The sequence below is a fragment of the Polyodon spathula genome, chromosome 4 (genome assembly GCF_017654505.1).
Source record: "Polyodon spathula isolate WHYD16114869_AA chromosome 4, ASM1765450v1, whole genome shotgun sequence".
In the NCBI taxonomy this organism is placed as follows: domain Eukaryota; kingdom Metazoa; phylum Chordata; class Actinopteri; order Acipenseriformes; family Polyodontidae; genus Polyodon; species Polyodon spathula.
In genome coordinates this window covers 73,800,173-73,819,583 of record NC_054537.1, presented here as the reverse complement: position 1 = coordinate 73,819,583, position 19,411 = coordinate 73,800,173, and the positions used below count along the sequence as shown (strand labels likewise).

Below are 19,411 nucleotides of genomic sequence, written 5' to 3'. Positions count from 1 at the left end.
TCCTTTTTGATTTGCGTTTGCAGTTCCGTGTACTCTTTCTGCGTACTTTCTTTTTGGTCCTTTTTTAATGCTCTGTAAAGTGCCTTTTTTCACTGAATATTTTTTAATTGATCTATTAAACCATTTTGGCAATTTAGTTTTACATTTAGATTTGTCTACTTTAGGGATGTAATTGTTTTGCGCCTCTAGTACTACATTTTTGAAGAACAACCATCCTTCTTCTGTGGGTGTTTTCTCTATTTTACTCCAATCTGCTTCTGTTAGTCTCTGTTTCATACCTTCATAGTTTGCTTTTCTAAAATTGTAAAACTTAGCTTTAGTCATTACTTTTGGGGTTTTAAAAAACACTTCAAATGAGACCATGTTGTGGTCTGAGTTTGCCAGTGGTTCCCTGACCTCTGTTTTGGTTCTGTCTTCGTTATTTGAAAAGACTAAATCAAGGTATGCCTCCCCTCTAGTCGGTGCCTTGACAAATTGTGTTAGGAAGCAGTCATTTGTCATTTCCACCATTTCAATTTCATCCCACCGGGTTTTCCCATTTTATATGGGGGAAGTTGAAATTAGTATGGCTTCTCCTTTGCTACACGCATTTCTAATGTCATTGTATAACAGATTATTGTGCTCACCGTCTGAATCTGGCGGTCTATAGCATGCTCCTATTATTATGCCCTTTGAATTTTTGTCTGTTATTCTGACCCATATTGATTCGGCTTTATTTTCTTTGTCCAGGTTTAACACCTGGGCTTCAAGACTGTTTCTTATGTATAGCGCTACCCCTCCTCCTCTTCTGTCCTGCCTGTCTTTCCTATACAGTGTATACCCACAAATATTATATTCGTCCCCATCACTCTCAGACAAAGTTTCTGTAACGCCTATCACATCATAGTTACTTGTTAGTGCAGTAGCTTCAAGTTCTAGAATTTTGTTTCTGATCCTTCTAGCATTTAGATAAATACATTTAATGGTTGTCTTACCTGAGTTGTTGTTCTTGTTTTGATGATTTCTCCCCCCTTCCTTTCTAGTTTAAATGCTTCTGAACCTGCTCGAGGATCTTTTCTCCAAGTAGACTGGTTCCCTTGTTAGTTAAGTTCAGTCCGTCCCGTCTATACAGATAGTCCTCGTTGTAGAATGTGGTCCAATGATCAAGATAGGTGAAGCCTTCCCGTGTGCATCAGGTCTTCAGCCATGCGTTTTGATTAATTATTTCCAGCTGTCCATATGGTCCTTTGCAAGGTGCCGGTAGTATACCAGAAAATACCACAGTTTTGGTTTTCTCTTTTAATTTCCTTCCTAGCTCTCTGAATTTGTTTTGCAGGGATTTTGGTCTGTCTCTTCCAATGTTGTTTGTACCGATGTGGACGACTACTACCGGGTCGTCTCCTGTTCGTTCTAGGAGCCTGTCCACGTTCTCAGTGATGTGCTTGACCGAGGCTCCCGGAAGGCAGCACACTGTTGTAGTAAGGGGGTCCAAACTGCGAATTGAACTTGCTGTGTTTCTCAATATGGAGTCCCCAACAATCATGACCTCCCTTCTTTTTGCTGTCTGGTCACCACTGTCAATAGGGTCCTGGATGTTGTTCCTTTCATTCTCTTGTTGTTGGCTCTGCTGATCAAAATTCTGAAGTGACTCAAATTTGTTGGTTGTTTTGATTTCTGGTGGTTGTGTTTGACGAAGTTTCTTTTTTTCCCTGCTTCTGCTTACCTGAACCCAGCTGTTCTGACCTTCTATCTCCCTGGTGGCTTTCAGTCTGTTAGGGGTGATGCAGACTTCCATGAATTTCCCACATCAAGCAGGTGTCACAGATTACTGGCTTGAAGGCCATGTTGAGGTTTTTTTTTTTTTTTTTTTTTTTTGAAGTTTAGTTTCTTCTGCAGCTGTCAGCCTGCTTTCAAACTGCTTCTAAACTGCTCTGTACTTTTCCATGCCTGTACTTCGCCCACTCACTGTCGCTTCCACTCGCTGTTGCTGGGAAGACTGCCTCGTTTAACTGCGTTGTTCTGCTGTGCTGTTGGCTCCTCCCCTCGCCCATGTCTCAGAACGGCACTGAATTTGAATTAGCTGCTCCGAGTTTCAGCTTGTTTGTTATCAGAAAAACACACGCGGCTGTTTGACTTTGAGCTCCTGCTGTGTTTCCCCAATGTCCTGTGTTTTCTGATTAAAGCAATTAAAGATGCAATTTCTCCTTACTGCTTCTAAACTGCTCTGTACTTTTCCACGCCTGTACTTCTCCCACTCGCTGTCGCGATGTGGAAGGTGTGTGGCACCACCAAGACCCTGCTTAGATCAGGCCGTCCCTCCAAACTGGATGAGCGAGCAAGAAGGACACTGATCAGAGAGGCTACCAAGAGGCTAATGGCAACTTTACAAGAGCAACAGGCCAAGACTGGTCAAAGTGTGCATGTGTCAACAATATCCCAAGCACTCCATAAATCTGGCCTGTATGGTAGGGTGGCAAGAAGGAAGCAATACTCAAGAAAACCCGCCTTGAATCCTGTTTGAAGTATGCTAAAAAATGTTGATTCTGTAGCCATGTGGCAAAGAATGTTGTGGTCTGACGAAAATAAAAATGGAACTTTTTGGCCTAAATGCAAAGAATTATGTTTGGTGCAAACCCAGCACAGCGCATCACCCAAAGAACACCATCCCTACTGTGAAGCATGGTGGTGCAGCATCATGTTATTGGGATGTTTCTCATTGGCAGGGACTGGGGCACTTGTCAGGATAGAAGGGAAAATGAAAGCAAAGTACAGAGAAGTCCTTGAGGAAAACCTGCTGCCCTCTGCAAGAAAGCTGAAACTGGGAGGGAAGTTCACCTTTCAGCATGACAACGACCCAAAGCACACAGCCAAAGCTACACTGGAGTGGCTAAGGAACAAAAAAGTAAACATCCTTGAGTTGCCCAGTCAGAGCCCCGACCTAACTCCAGTCGAAAGTTTGTGGCATGACTTGAAGATTGCTGTCCATCAATGCTCCCCAAGGAACTTGACAGAGCTTGAACAGTTTTGTAAAGAAGAATGGTCAAATATTGCCAAATCTAAGTGTGCAAAGTTGGTACAGACCTATCCCAACAGACTTCCACCAAGTATTAACTCAGGAAGGTGGAGACTTATCCAATTATGATCTTTCAGTTTTGTATTTTTAATATATCATTTTTTCTCATTAAAAACTTTTTTCCCCATAACAGTGTGGAGTATGGCGTGTAGATAAGTAGAAAAAGAATACTCATTAAAATGCATGAAACTCTGAGACACTGGCACGACAAAATGTGAAAAAAAGTTCAAGGGGGTGTAGACTTTCTATAGGCACTGTAAGTAATAATAATTTATACATTGTGACATGAGATATAATCCATACCTGTTTATGTTAAAGCTCAAATAGAGGAGAAATTCATCAGGGACAGTGTTATCGGGATCAGGTACAGAATGATATGATAGAAGATACAGTATTATTAACTAAGGTTTTGTTCATATTGTTTGAATGTGAAAATTGGTATTGGTATAGTACCAGTTTTCTAATTTCTCCAATGTTTCAATTTGACAGGGACAGTAATTGGAGTGGTCATTTACACTGGAAAAGAGACAAGGAGTGTCCTTAATACATCAAACCCAAAGAATAAGGTAAGTGCTTTTAACAAAGTCATGTTCTACATGCAGTGTACACGTGTATTGCTTTTGATTTGTGGAGCATGCTGTTGCACATAGGGTGGCACTCACACTTTCTGCTGTTCAGAACGATTAGAATGGAGTGATATTTGGTCATTAGGACATGGGGCAGCTCAGTTTCTTAAGGGCCAAAGGTCATTCTGCAAAAGCAACACATTAATCTAGTGGTTTAAGTGTGGGTAGCTATGTAGCACTCTTCATATTTCAGGTATCAAACATGCTTTGTTTAAACTTCTTCATGCTAATGAAGTTTGAAGAAAGTATGGAGGTAGGGTTTTTTGTTATTATTCTGATGCAGTAGCCTGGTAGATTCAGTACGGTTATATGAGATCAAGTTTTCAGAAAACAAATTTATTTTATTAAAAGGAAAAGGTTAAAATCGCTGGATAATATTTTTAAATACCGTTTTAGTTTTGAAGGTGGTATTGGCGATCTTTAGGTTTGTGTAGCCCTGGGCGCTGCCACGTTGGAGGGCACTCGTGATGACGGCTACAATTTGGCCGTAGCAGCTACGGCGCTGTGTCGAAGCGGTATAATACAATGATCTGTGTTAAATAAATAAATGGTTGGTACTTCCTGAACATTTATGAAATAATATTTGAATAGCATGTGTGTGTTTTTCTGTTTAATTTTTTTAATGAATGAATTGTTCTTAATACTGTATTTCACTGACAGTTTTTATTGTGGCATTTTAACTGACATACTAAAAGCTCTGAGCCGGGTTGCTTAGTAACCAGTTTAGGGGTTCTTCAGAAACTGCTGTGCAAATGTTGCCTTGCTGTCATTATCAATCGCACATTTACTTGATTGCTTATCCGTTATTAAGATAGGAATCATAAATCAAACAAAAAATGTCACTCCCCGCCGTCTAAAAGATCGAGGTTGCCTTGTCAGAAATATCAAGAGGAATTTATCACAGAATGGTCATTCATTAAAAGAAGTGAAGTGTCTGAATCTCATGTCTACTGTGAATACTGCCAGACAGAATATTGCCAGGCACATAGGTATGAAGAAACAACGCAAAATCTGACTGTGGCAGGCTGCCGAGTGGATAGAGGCCCAGAGACAGTCTGTAGTTCAAAAAAATAATTATTTTATTATAAATACACAAATAAACGTGCACAAGGGCAAAATTAAGGGATTTAAACAAAAAAAAAACAGTACAAAAAACAAACTTACAAAAATAAAGGTTTCCAGGCTGGGCAATGCCTTCACTGGATGTAGAATTCACAAATCACAAAAACCACAAACACCAACCTGCTTCCTCAGCTCCCTCCTCCAAATGACATAAAAGGAGGCCTCTGCTTCTCAGGTGGCTGGGCGCTGATTGATCGTTAATTAACCTAATCAACCCCAGCCACCTGAACATAATAAACCCAGGCAGGTAGGGGAAATTAACCCCATCCCTGCCAATTTAAAAAGGGCAGAGCTTTGCTTTGCCACACACCTCCCCCCATGTACAACGTACACCGGACGCAATCGGCCAACTGCCCCCTTCCCCCCACCTTCCCCACCCCCCTCCCCCAAGAGTCCAATTATGTCCCTTGGGTGGGCTGTTATGGTGGGTGGTGGTGGGCGGGGTTGATGTCGGAGCCCCCAAGCCTTCTTTGGTTGAGGGGGCCCCGGATCTCCAAGGTAGTACGGCGACGGCGGCCCGGCTCTCTTTGGTGACGGAGGCGGCGACAGCGGCCCGGCTCCCTCTAGTGACGGAGGGGGCCCGGCTCCCTCTAGTGGCGGAGGCGGCGACGGCGGCCCGGCTCCCTCTGGTAGCGGAGGCGGCGACGGCGACCCGGCTCCCTCTAGTGGCGGAGGCGACGACGGCAGCGGACCCTCGGCAACCCTAGAAAACAAAAAGGAGACACCAGCAGTCCCAGGCGATGCGGAGCGGCAGGCAACCCCAGGCGATGCGGAGCAGCAGGCAACCCCAGGCGATGCAAATGTGTTATCCCTGGGCGGAGCGGGCATGGTATCCTTGGGCGGTGCAAGGCAGGCATCCTTGGGCCATAGCTCCTCCCCTCTGGGCTCTGAGAGCGGCGGCTCCTCCCCTCTGGGCTCTGAGAGCGGAGGCTCCTCCCCTCTGGGCTCTGAGAGCGGAGGCTCCTCCCCTCTGGGCTCTGAGAGCGGAGGCTCCTCCCCTCTGGGCTCTGAGAGCGGAGGTTCCTCCCTCTCTGGCTCTGGGAGCGGCGGCGGCTCCTCTCCCCTCTCTGGCTCTGGGAGCGGCGGCGGCGGCTCCTCACCCCTCTCTGGCTCTGGGAGCGGCGGCGGCTCCTCACCCCTCTCTGGCTCTGGGAGCGGCGGCGGCTCCTCACCCCTCTCTGGCTCTGGGAGCGGCGGCGGCTCCTCACCCCTCTCTGGCTCTGGGAGCGGCGGCGGCTCCTCACCCCTCTCTGGCTCTGGGAGCGGCGGCGGCTCCTCACCCCTCTTTATTGGAGTGACCGGGGCATCTCCCATGTCTACCGCCAGGTAATTAACCACCATGAGGGCAACCTCTGGGAAGGTGAGTGCTTGCTGATTGCTGTGGTGGTGTTGTTCCTCCCACTGTTCCCACCTCTCCCCATCTCGATGCCACAGCGTGTTGATAACTATGGGGAGATCGTGGACGAGGTCTGCCTCAGGGTGCATCAACCAGTCCCAGATCTCCTGGGACGGTGGTGAAGGTGGTGGTGCTGGAGGTAGTGGGGTGGCCCCTGATGCCCGGGGTGAATACTGCACCTCTTCCTGGGCCTGGTTGTAGGGGCATCCTGCCCAGTTGTGGCCGTCCTCCTCGCACCGGCCACACCAGTTTGCCGGTGGCACATCTGGGCAGGACCGCCAACGATGGTCCTCCTTCCCGCACCAGGAACACCAAGGGAAGAGGCTGGCTGGGTCCTCCAGCGGTGGCTGCAGCAGCTTACATTTCTTCAGCTGCTGCTTGTCCTGCTGTTCTTTCCCATTATCCCAAAAATTCAAAAAAAATAAATAAATACTGCTCTGAGCCTCTAGGTGGCGCTATCCAACTTCTGACACCAAATGTGGCAGGCTGGCGAGTGGATAGAGGCCCAGAGACAGTCTGTAGTTCAAAAAAATATATTTTTTTTTATTATAAATACACAAATAAAAGTGCACAAGGGCAAAATTAAGGGATTTAAACACAAAAAAAAAAACAGTACAAAAAACAAACTTACAAAAATAAAGGTTTCCAGGCTGGGCAATGCCTTCACTGGATGAAGAATTCACAAATCACAAAAACCACAAACACCAACCTGCTTCCTCAGCTCCCTCCTCCAAATGACATAAAAGGAGGCCTCTGCTTCTCAGGTGGCTGGGCGCTGATTGATCGTTAATTAACCTAATCAACTAATCAACCCCAGCCACCTGAACATAATAAACCCAGGCAGGTAGGGGAAATTAACCCCATCCCTGCCAATTTAAAAAGGGCAGAGCTTTGCTTTGCCACACTGACACTACCCTTTACTGTATGTTTTTGCAAATCTGTTTTGAAGTTTAACTCGCTTTACATAGTTAATTAATTATTGGATACTACACAGCGTTTTGTATTTTAATCGTTGCAGAGTAGTACAAATTTAAATAAAAACAAAACATTGTTAAATCTTTCTTGATGTGTTGTTATATTGATAGTTATTTTTATAAAGTTTTGAGGTTGGATATTTCAGTCATGTTTGATAGGACTTATGAGATCCTAAAATACTCTTCATTACACATATTTAAATCCAGAATAAATAGAATTTATTTTTAATTTCTTAATGCTGTGTGTTTACAATTATCAAAAATATATATTGAACAGCAAAAATTAGAAAATTGGCTTACCAGAGCCTAAGAACCATTTCATTTCTAAGGGCTAGCAGCCACTGACCTTAAAAAATAAAAAAAAAAGCCACCTAACTACGCTCGGCACATGCTACAATTTTCTCCTTTCATATGGCATCTCTGTGTAAGGCTTTAATATAGGGGTAACTGAATATACTTTTGCTTATAGCTAAAGTGTATTGGACTAGTACAGGGGAGGGGCTAGTATGGGCAAAGGTGTAGTGAGGCTAGCTCATTCAAAGGGGGGATAGTGACAGACTGACTGGAAGAGTCTAGTAGCTGTGTGCTCAGAGAGGTCTGAAAGTTACAGTCCTGTTTGATATTATACACTGAACAAAAATATAAACACAACATGCAACAATTTCAAAGATTTTACTGAGTTACAGTTCATATAAGGAAATCAGTCAATTGAAATAAATTCATTAGGCCCTAATCTATGGATTTCATATGACTGGGAATACAGATATGCATCTGTTGGTCACAGATACCTTAAAAAAAAGAGGTAGGGGCGTGGATCAGAAAACCAGTCAATATCTGGTGTGACCATCATTTGCCTCATGCAGCGCGACACATCTCCTTCGCATAGAGTTGATCAGGCTGTTGATTGTGGCCTGTGGAATGTTGTCCCACTCCTCTTCAATGGCTGTGCGAAGTTGCTGGATATTGGCAGGAACTGGAACACGCTGTCGTACACGTCGATCCAGAGCATCCCAAACATGCTCAGTGGGTGACATATCTGGTGAGTATGCAGGCCATGGAAGAACTGGGACATTTTCAGCTTCCAGGAATTGTGTACAGATCCTTGCAACATGGGGCCGTGCATTATCATGCTGAAACATGAGGCAATGGCAGCCAGTGGGCCTCAGGATCTTGTCACGGTATCTCTGTGCATTCAAATTGCCATCGATAAAATGCAGTTGTGTTTGTTGTCTGTAGCTTATGCTTGCCCATACCATAACCCTACCACCACCATGGGGCACTCTGTTCACAACGTTCACATCAGCAAATCGCTCGCCCACATGACTCCATACACGCTGTCTGCCATCTGCCCGGTACAGCTGAAAACGGGATTCATCCGTGAAGAGCACACTTCTCCAGCGTGCCAGTGGCTATCGAAAGTGAGCATTTGCCCACTGAAGTCAGTTACGACACGGCATTATAGTCAGGTCAAGACTCTGTCGAGGACAACGACCACGCAGATGAGCTTCCCTGAGACGGTTTCTGACAGTTTGTGCAGAAATTCTTCGGTTGTGCAAACCCACAGTTTCATCAGCTGTCCGGCTGGCTAGTCTCAGACGATCCCGCAGGTGAAGAAGCCGGATGTGGAGGTACTGGGCTGGCGTGGTTACACGTGGTCTGCGGTTGTGAGGCAGGTTGGATGTACTGCCAAATTCTCTAAAACGACGTTGGAGGCAGCTTATGGTAGAGAAATGAACATTCAATCCTCTGGCAACAGCTCTGGTGGACATTCCTGCAGTCAGCTTGCCAATTGCACGCTCCCTCAAGACTTGAGACATTTGTGGCATTGTGTTGTGTGACAAAACTGCACATTTTAGAGTGTCCTTTTATTGTCCCCAGCACAAGGTGCACCTGTGTAATGATCATGCTGTTTAATCAGCTTCTTGATATGCCACATCTGTCAGATGGATGGATTATCTTGGCAAAGGAGAAATGCTCACTAACAGAGATGTAAACAAATTTGTGCACAAAATTTGAGAGATATAAGCTTCTTGTGCGTATAGAAAATTTCTAGGATCTCTTATTTCAGCTCATGAAACATGGGACCAACACTTTACATGTTGCGTTTATATTTTTGTTCAGTGCAAATAGTTGGATTTAATTCTAAGTTTTTGTTTTTATTCATTTGTTTGAACTGTTTGTTTTGTTTATTTTTGCTTGAAAAAAAATGTTTCATCTGCATTTCAGTTTCCTCTGCTTCCTGTAATACATCAGCCATCTGACCACACTATCTGACACTGTGTTTACATGACTTTTGATATCGGAATTACTTTTTTGGAAAATTATATATTCCGAAAAATATCAGAATTCCTATGTTCACGGAAACACACTGATTGTCAGCACACAAACTTAAGGAAACAAACAGTATGAAGTATTAAGTTGACCACTTTAAAACTGCATTGGATCTATGTTGCAACAGGCTGAAGCATCTTCCAGCTAGTCTTGGAGGTTGTAAGTAAACATCTACAAAAGATTTGTAACTTAGTTTTGTTTCCTTCATTCAGGTCCCTGTTCACTAGAATGCTAATTGGGCTACATTATTTTGGTTTTGGTAGATTTACAGGCTTTCTGAGTAATGAAATGTGTTGTTTTGTACTCCAGGGTACACCACAAAATAGTGCTTTTACAAAGCTTTACTCATATTAGTTGTGCACTGCACTGCAAACAACCTTTTCAGCATCCAGTTACTCTTTTAGCTCTGGACAGTGGAGGGACAGTTATCTAAGAGCAGACAAACATCTTTGTTTAGTTTTAATGGTAAGGGCCCCCTTTACAAAGCCGGAACTCGTGTCTTATAACGCAAGTTTTTTTTGTGTGTTTTTTTCTTCCCTAAGTTTATTTAATGGATCAATTAAAGTTTGATTTTTATAAAACTGTTGTTTATTTATTGAAGAACAATCTAGAACAGATTCATGTTTAAAAAACAAACATAATGGATTAAATGTTTGTGATTTGAATAGGGGAAATCTTTCTGTTGTAGACCTTGTTCTACAGACCCTGATTAGCACCAATCTTGGATTACTTAATGCTACCTTATGTATAGCTGGTGGTATTGGTGCTAATCAAGGTCTGGAACCAATCATAAGTCTGAGTATCCAGGTCATTGTTTGGTACTATTGTATTACCAAGGTGCGACCTCATAACACATTAAAGTCAGTAGTTTGAGCAACAAGTAGTACAAGTCTACAGGAACATTTTGCAATTTCATTTTTATTAATTTTGTGAACTAAAATACACTTGCAGTAATCTAGTCTAAGTGCTGCTTGTTTACTTAGAATGCATAACATTATTTCAGGGGACAAACAGAGGATGAACTACAGAAGTACAGAAATCAATTGTGAAAGGTTGTCATTTTCCTGCCACTCATTGTAATACGTTATTCAGGCAGTAGGCTCACTGTGAAAGAAGTGATAATACAAATTGCCTGCAGCAGGTACTGTACTGTAAGCCCTTGGGCATATTGATTTATGTTCTTAATGATGTTTTTAAATGTCTCGATGACACAGAGAAAAGGGGATCTGCATCTATATATGAATCATAATGGCCTTGTATTTGAGTTTGTATAGCAGCTTTCTTTTAATACAATGCAAGCAAACAACCGTAATTTAATTATGTAAAGTGCAGCCTTGCACTTGCTTTTTAGTTTGGATGTAAAAGTCATACTCATAAGTTAATACAAAAGGATTTACCGGTATTTATTTATTTGGTTTGACTTACTTTCAGTGTACATAGTTTGTTGCAATGTATATAAAAAAGCATCTACATTGCTATATGTTCTGGTACAAGTTCTGTACATTTTGTGTAACATGTTGTGACAAAGTGGTTTGCAGGTATAGTGGTGATGTGGTGCACAAGTAATGACAAACAAGTGATTTAATTGTCCAAACAATGTTTTATTTGGAGTGGAGGTTTTGTAATTCCAGGTCTTTCCTGACCGTAAATAATGATCCCAGGCAATACACAGCAATGTAACTACAGGTTTAATTGCAGGTTACAGTCCCGAAATAATAAACACAGTTATAAAACACACACAAGACACACACACACAATCACAAGTCCACAATGAGTGCTAACTTGCAAGTGGTGATTATACAACGAATCCGTGAACAATGGTTCAGTGTTGTCTGGGTTTGTGCTGGCCTTAAACAACAGCTCCAGATTGTGTTAGCTGTCTAATAAATAACAAACCGCACAATTAGACTCGACAAAACAAACAATCACTAAACACATACTGTAATATTTTGTTTGTCCTGTAGAGTTCTCTTAACCATAAATAAAGGAACAGATCACCTAGCCACGTCCCCTTTTTGTACCTCCAGTCATGCCCCCTTGGTTAGCGAGTGCAGCCTTCTCTCCTCCAATCTGCAGTTGCCACATTGCTTTCTCAGTTGTGCCCCCTTTCTAGATGGCCGACTTCCACCTTACCCTGGGAATGAGTTGTCAGGCCATCCAGTCTAGGGCACTCTGTTCCCTTTATACTGTAACCTCACAGGTCGGGAGGGAGATTTATCACCAAGAATCATTCTGTCTCTGTCACAGATGTTGCACGGGTCAACCTGCACTTCAAACACCACAGGCCATGAAAAGCTAAAATCCAACAGGATAAATAAGTTACATAAAGTATATGAAATAAACATGAGAGTGCAGGGCTGGCCTTAGGCTGTGTGGGGCCCTAGGCGATGATGATTAATCCTTTGCAGTCCATTCATTCAGGATTTGTCAGACGTGTCAGGTCCAATTTATTTTCACACGCGCTGTTTATTTTACCCACGCTGTTTATTTTTTATTTTTTTCAGAGTAAAACAGGTTTAAAAGGCAATGCATTTGGATGCTGGATGCGGAAGCAGCTATATCCATTGTTTGTGTCTATCTTATCTCTGTGGTGCAGCTGCTAGCTCTATTGCTCACACGCCCTCTTTTTTTCTTTCTTTTCGGCTACATTCGACTCCTGTCTGTCTCACTCCGCCATTGAATGGTTTTCTCGGCATATTCCGGCAAAAAAACGACTAGAGCCCTGTGCTTTACGTTTTTTTGATGATGTCGGACAGGAAAGGGAAAATAGTAATGTCGGATCTGGTCTGACATAGGACTGCAAAGAGTTAAGTGCGCGGTCCAGAACATCAAATTAATGCTACAGTTGCAACCGTATCTTAGTTAGTACAGTAATATGTCGCGTATCCGAATGCGGTGAGACCAGAGTAAGGGCTGATATGTAAAAAGGTGAATAAATGAATCCTGTTTTAAATACCATTATACACAGCTGTAACAATTACTATATCCACATAATTACTGTTTTGAGATTCAGCTTTTATTTGGTAGCTACCCTATATCTCTTGTTTAGAAAGTTACAGGGTATTAATGCTTGTGACATAGTAGCTGTCTGCTGTATGGGTGTGTGCATTCACTGCTAAGTGACAGGCAGGACAGCGAGACAGAGGTTAATATGTCCCACAGGGCACACTGAACAGCTCATGTGACACTGCCAGTAATGTAGCGCACGAAGTACATACAACACAGTGTACCAAAACTTTGGTAGGTTCTACAATCTCCGAACTAATCTTCTCTGTTCAATAGTAAACTAACATTGCTGAAGAGATTGATCATGGCGGATAAACAGTTAACCAGGTGGAAGTTAGTAATAATATCAACAACAACAACAACAACAAATGTCACCTTTTACAAAAAAAAATAAAAAATAACAAATTCACCCCTGGGCATTATTAAATCCTTTTTTTTTTAAATTAAAGTTATAAATTACGTAAGAACATAAATTACAAAGATATTTTCCTAGCTTTAGCGGCAGCAAAGTCCTTTATCATATCTGAGTATTCTAAATTCTTGGGAACTTTGCTCTCACTTGACAGTATGGACAAATTTGACAAACTCCAGACCTGTGAAAAACATTTATTGTTGCTAAGGAATAAAACAACAATTAAAAAAAACAAAAAAACAATTAAACATGTCTACTTGCGCCAGAATTTAATGTTGCTAGCGCTATATGAGGTACCCCAAATTTGCACCCCTGAGTGTTTTGCGCCCATGTAAGGAATGTGTTAAATCTCACGGAAGTCCGGTTGAGCGCGGGGCACTCTGAAGAGTGGGAGCCTGGGCAGCCACCTCGCTCGCCTTGCCTTAAAGCCGGCCCCTGTGAGAGACTAACACTACACAAAACACGGTGAGCAGATATTTGAACTTTACGTTATTATTTTATTATTTATTACCTCCGTCTCCAATCCCGTTCTCAACTCACCGAACACCCAACCCCGAGTGGGTGAAAACGTGCAGCTTCTATGCAGCTGTACCGTGACTCGATTGCTAATCAATCATTCAATTGGAGTCGCGGTACAACTGCACGTGAATTAATAAAGTGCAATTCCCTGTGCTCACATATTGTTTCGTTTTACTTGCACGTGAAGAGCTGTGCAATCCTCGTGCCTAAATACAAATATACATTTTAAACACTTGTGTTACACAGACCCATTTATATCCCATGTACCGGTGATTATACACCAACATTAACACACAACACAAAATACACACAGGGGCGGGCACTTTGCCACAACAAAGTGGTACTGGAATTCCTGCAAAATCTGGCAGAAAAGAGTGGTGATTGGTTGATTTGCCATTCATGCTTTATAACAATAATACTACATTTCCAACACCAATAGGAACATGAGTTTTACCTGGACCGAGTGTACCAACATTAGAACTGGAAATATATGATTGGTCTCCTATGGCTTGTTGCTTTTATATCAGCTCCCTTGTTTGGTGCCCCTCAACAAAGCAAACAAAACAAATCTCTAAATTTCTTAGAACTGTTGTGACTGTGGTCTATTCGTTTTATAAGCTTCTCCACAAAAATATGTACTTGAGGTAACACCAGACATTCACAGCTAATAGGCATTCAAATAGGGAATCTGTCTAAATATTAGATAGAGACATTAGCAGATCTTCTGATGGGAGTACATCTCATAACCCAAGGGCAATAAATTCGCCCTTCTGCTGTTGAGACTGCATTTTAAAATCAGATTTTTATGAGCACTAATCATGCACAACAGTATAGCCTTTCATTAACAAAGAATAAAAATGAGGCCAAACTAACAATATACCAATTCCATAGCACATGGGGCTGCCACAATATGTTCTTCGGGATTATGAATGTGTACACAATGCTGTTGCTTCCTCAATGAGCACACTTTGATATTACAGCTGCTAACAATTAAAAATTGTGCTCCATAGCCTGAAACACTAACGTAAATAAACTTATAATTTCTGCTGCTTGCAAAAGGCAATAAGTAAAATGTTGGGAAAACAATCCTGATTCGGACATCTGGTACGGTATCAAAACTGCACGAAAACCTGATAACAATTTAAATAAAGTAGACAGAGACTATACACCACTTTCTAATCTTCTTTCTTCCAGAACTAGAAAACAAGGGTTGCATTCAGCAAGACCTAGGTTTTTCTTTCTGTTTAAAGTCCTGTTTCATGTGGGTTTAGGATGACTGCAGTTCTGCATCCCATGTGGATAGTTATCACATTTGATTTTGACTAAGGAATTTGATTCTGCTATTGCCTTAACATATAATTAGGTAAAACAAAACAAAACAAACAAATAAATAAATAAATAAATACTCTATCCTGATTGGTCAAAACAGGTCACATGGGTGTTGATATTACAGCATATCATCATGGGTCAGCACTTTTTTCAAAAACGGGCAAATCACTGGCAGATATCCATACACTAGAATTTGAAAGCAAAAACGACAGACATGTTGGAATTTATCGCAATATAAACCGAAGTGTACATGAGATATTGAATGAATCTGAATCGGACACCAATGATATTAAAGTAAATATTCAATAAATTCATAAATCGCATTCTGATCGCTCTGTTCCTTCTCCCTGATCTACGGCGTTTCCCTATCCCATTTTGAAAATTGTTTTTAAAATATCTCTTAAACTTTCAGCTTTTCACAAAATATTTGGGTCCCTCTTAAAAGAGACTTTGCGGTTAAAAGATGTTTTGTTGCCATTGCTCCCGCTGTCTGTTCTTTGGTCTGCCTGCTGCCACTAGCCAACCCCCTTCGCAGCTGTGTAATCTGATGCTGCAAATTTACAAATTCATCTCGACAGTTCCTGCCATACCTTTTAAATGTGTCCAGGTTGATGGTGTCATGTTTTCTGCTGTGACCTGCATTGTTTAAAATTGTTTCTTAACACTGATCCAGTAGTTCTCCACATTACCAAGCTGTAAATTGCAGTCAGTTTGATAAGTAACTGGGTATTTGTGGCAATGTTGCCCTGCCCCTGGGTGTATTTCTGTGTTGTATGTTGCGTGTAGTGTGTTAATGTTGGTGTATTGTCATTGGTAAACGGGATGTAACATGGGTTACGAGCAAAATGTATATTTGTATTTAGGCATGAGAATTTCACAGCACTTCACGTGGAGGTAAAATGTAATAATATGTGAGCACAGGGAATTGCACTTATTAATTCACATTCAGTTGTACCGAGACTCCAGTTGAATGATTGATTAGCAATCGAGTCTCGGTACAGCTGCATAAAAGCCGCATGTATTCACTCAATTGGGGTTGTGTGTTCGGGACTGGAGAACGGGGGAGAGAGAGAGGAGAAACGTAAAGTAAATAATAATATCAATTGCTACGAGTGCTGGAACACCAGCACCGTATTTGTTTTGGGTAGCGTTCGTCCACCCTGTTCTGTTGGTGTCTACTCATTTTGTTTGTCTATTTATAGTGCCGTGTCCTGTTTTGGTGTCAGTGTTTTGTTACAACCTTTTTATTTGCTGTCTATTTACCTATTAAATGCTGAGCGCAACCAAGCGCTCACCTTCACCATACTCCACCTCTCTGTGTCTCTTCTGTGTTGGTTCCTGTTTCTGGTCTGACGACACCCACTACAGCCGTCTTTGTGACAGTATTCCATGCAAATAACGTCTTTCTCCACACTGAAGCTATAGCACAAATATGTTATGGATACCTCCTGTTACTACCCCGGATAACAAAGGATGATTTAAAAAAAGGGCTGCCGCCTGCCTCACCTGTAAATAGTCTTTTTCAAGAGTACATAAATAATGAAACACCAAAAACAAAATGATCTATCGTTTGTACTGCAGGTTAGATTTCAATGTATGTCCCCTTTGTCTGCAACCAAACAAGAATTATGAATTCTGTTTTATGAATTATGAACACTGATTAGTTTTATCTAGCTACATATAAAAAAAAAAAAAAATGAAATGCTATTTGAATATTTGATTATCCAGATTTTCCCCACTGTGGGAAATTATAAGTCCATGGTGTCCCATTGTTGGAGTGACACTTTCAGGTGCATTTAGTCAGTAAGTCAAATAGTTAAGTAAAGAACCTCATCCCTTAAAAAACAATTCAGCATCTGAATTTTGAACAGCACCTTCCAGGTTCTTTTTTATTTTATTTTTTTATTAGTAATCAATCTATTTGGATAGCTTTTTAACCTTCACTTTCTAGACTAAGTTGTACCTGTCAGTGCTAAAGGTCATTTACAGATGTTAATTAACCAAGAGGGAAATTAACCTGCATAGATTTGTAAGTGTGACATTTTGTGCAGAAAAGTTAATCCTACTGGAACCCTGGTGTTTTGAAAAACATCAAATGTAACTGTACAGTGTGAAGTTTTTACACCTGACCTAATGACAGTAAACCCAGAAAAAAATATTTATATTGTTTAAATGATGTTAACATTTTAAGCACTGTTTTTTGCTGCACCCTGAAATAAAAAAGTGTGTGTGTGTGTGTGTGTATATATATGATATATATATATATATATAGGATATATATATATATATATATATATATATATATATATATATATTTCCACGTAAAGTCATAGAGGTTCTTGAGCACTTTGTGGAAATGTCATATCAAGAGACAGGTGTGAATGTAAAGCATTATGTATTTCATTTCTCTTCTTTACTCACTACAAATCCCATTTACACATATATTCCTAAATCTTTGGAAAATAAAACCATGTGTTTTAAAATACTGAGTTTGTATTCTGTTCATGAGTATAATCCTAAAACACTACACAACAAGCACTGAGATAGGGGGCCACAGTGCAAAATGTTATTAAGACCAATCATGACTGTCTCCTCCTTATCATTTGTGTTTAATGCCTAATATGAGATGCAAAATAATTCCATTCTACTGTTGGGACATTTCTGTAAACTATAGAGTCAATGAAAATAAGCCTGTAAGAGTAACAGCAAGATAAGTGTTTAGCTGTCTGGAGAGCAATTTTAGCAATGACAGGAAGATGATGTGTGATATGTTCCAATAAAGGTACATTTAAGAGGTCTTTCTGGCAGTACGGTTTTACACTATAGTCCTTTTCAAGCAGTCATTTCTCAAGCACTGTTTTAATCATTTCCACATAAATTGATGGCGCTCAAGAGAGTAACTAGTATGTGAGTAATGCTGGAATATCTGAAACATTTTAATCTTAATAAAATATATGAATCATATTTTAGACCTATTTTCATTTTGAGTTTACAGTACACTTCCTGTAAATATTTACTGGACTACTTGACTAACCAAACGAACAAAATCCTTTAGAATGTAATTAGTTTTTTTAGTGTATACTGTAGAGCATGACAGCTGTGTTGCTTTCATATTTGTGTCATTTTAAATATAAATAAAACTTAATTTGTTTATTAAAGTATTATGACATTGCATTTAATTACAGTTACTGTAAAATGGCATGCTTACAATTTGTTCTGTAGTCTCTTATTACAACTGATATACAGTGCCAGTAAATACTACTGTACCTTTATTGTATATGAATAGATAATATTGTATAGGGATAGGAAATGTAATCTTGTCTATTGCTACATATCAGTGTTTTTAGGTGAGTTGAGGGATGACAAACTACAGACATTATTGTCTGTTTATATTATACAGTCACACCAGTGAGTAATACAACAGGAAAACTGGCCTCCAGAAACTGCTGGTGACTTAACTTGCATTTAATGTTTCCTGCCACTTTAAGTGGGTGCTAATGCGTATTAAACACTCAATGAATTTACACAGTGCAGCAATGTCTAAGACTAGAGGCATGATGCATTTATTGTTAAAATATTATACAATGGCTCCTAATATAATTACACTTTCTGGATGTAAAAGTGCATTTGTGAGATTTTGGCATGTACCATCGGAGAATGTGTAAAACTCAAAGGGCGCAGCACAGGAAATTGACGATTTGTTTTACCCACTTAACAGGCTAGCACTATTTTTGCTTTAAAATGTTATATATTTCTTCCTCTATCATTTGCTGCAAATGAATTAAAAACTCTAATCAGTAGTCTGCCTCAAGTAGAGATATTTAATGTTCTGACCATGCGATGTTCTTCCTGTGGTCGAGTACCTCATTTGTTTGAGTGCTTGTGCACTAGATAGTTGTTGTATAATACAGCAGTTTCCTTGTGGTAGGTTTGGTAATTTGCAGTGACCCTTAGCAACCATCTGGTACAAATTCAGAGTGCTTCTGTCATCTGCTGCTAATTACTGTCACCTGCATGTTGCGCTCAGTGATAAATTCTTTGGTATTACTAAAGCAAGATATGCATATGCTTGTTTAGACATTCCTGGCTTTAAAAAGAAAAGATGTTAGTATCTGTGAGTAATGGAAGGGCGCTGCAGTCACACAGCTTAGAAATTGGATCACTTGCATTGTAGTTTTCTATGGATTGGAATCAAAAGCAAAACCAGTTAATGTGGTGCTTCATAAACAGTTGAATATGGCGGCTCAAAATGTGTATGACACAGAGTCTACTGCATAATTACAAAACTGTAACCTTTTTTTTTTTTTTTTTTAATTCAAAATTTCCAACCGGTGGTTTGCCATTTACAGTGATGAAGACCTCGGCACCAGTCTGTTTGATGTACAGTACATGTCTGACCCTAAGGCAGATCTGTTGCTGTAGTACTTTCCACATGTGTCCAAGCCAAAAGATCCCAGTGGAACAACTCGCACACCCGCTGCACGCACCTGATGTGTCTCTCACGTACTGGAGGAGCAACAGATGTATCTAGAGTTCAACTATAAACCAGTTCTGGGATTTAATAATAACCATTTTTTGTTCGTGCATCAGTATATCCCTAGAAATTATACATCTGTTGCTGTGGGGTTTTCCAAGTAAACACCT

General features: G+C 40.8%; 1 protein-coding gene across 1 annotated transcript in view; it reads left to right on the top strand.

Annotated features, from left to right (window-relative positions):
* Positions 1 to 19,411, top strand: part of atp9b (ATPase phospholipid transporting 9B) — a 189,814-nt gene that overhangs the window by 109,569 nt on the left and 60,834 nt on the right. Inside the window, 1 exon segment of the mRNA XM_041248556.1 lies at positions 3,542 to 3,618. Within this exon segment, the coding sequence (XP_041104490.1) occupies positions 3,542 to 3,618 (77 nt within the window).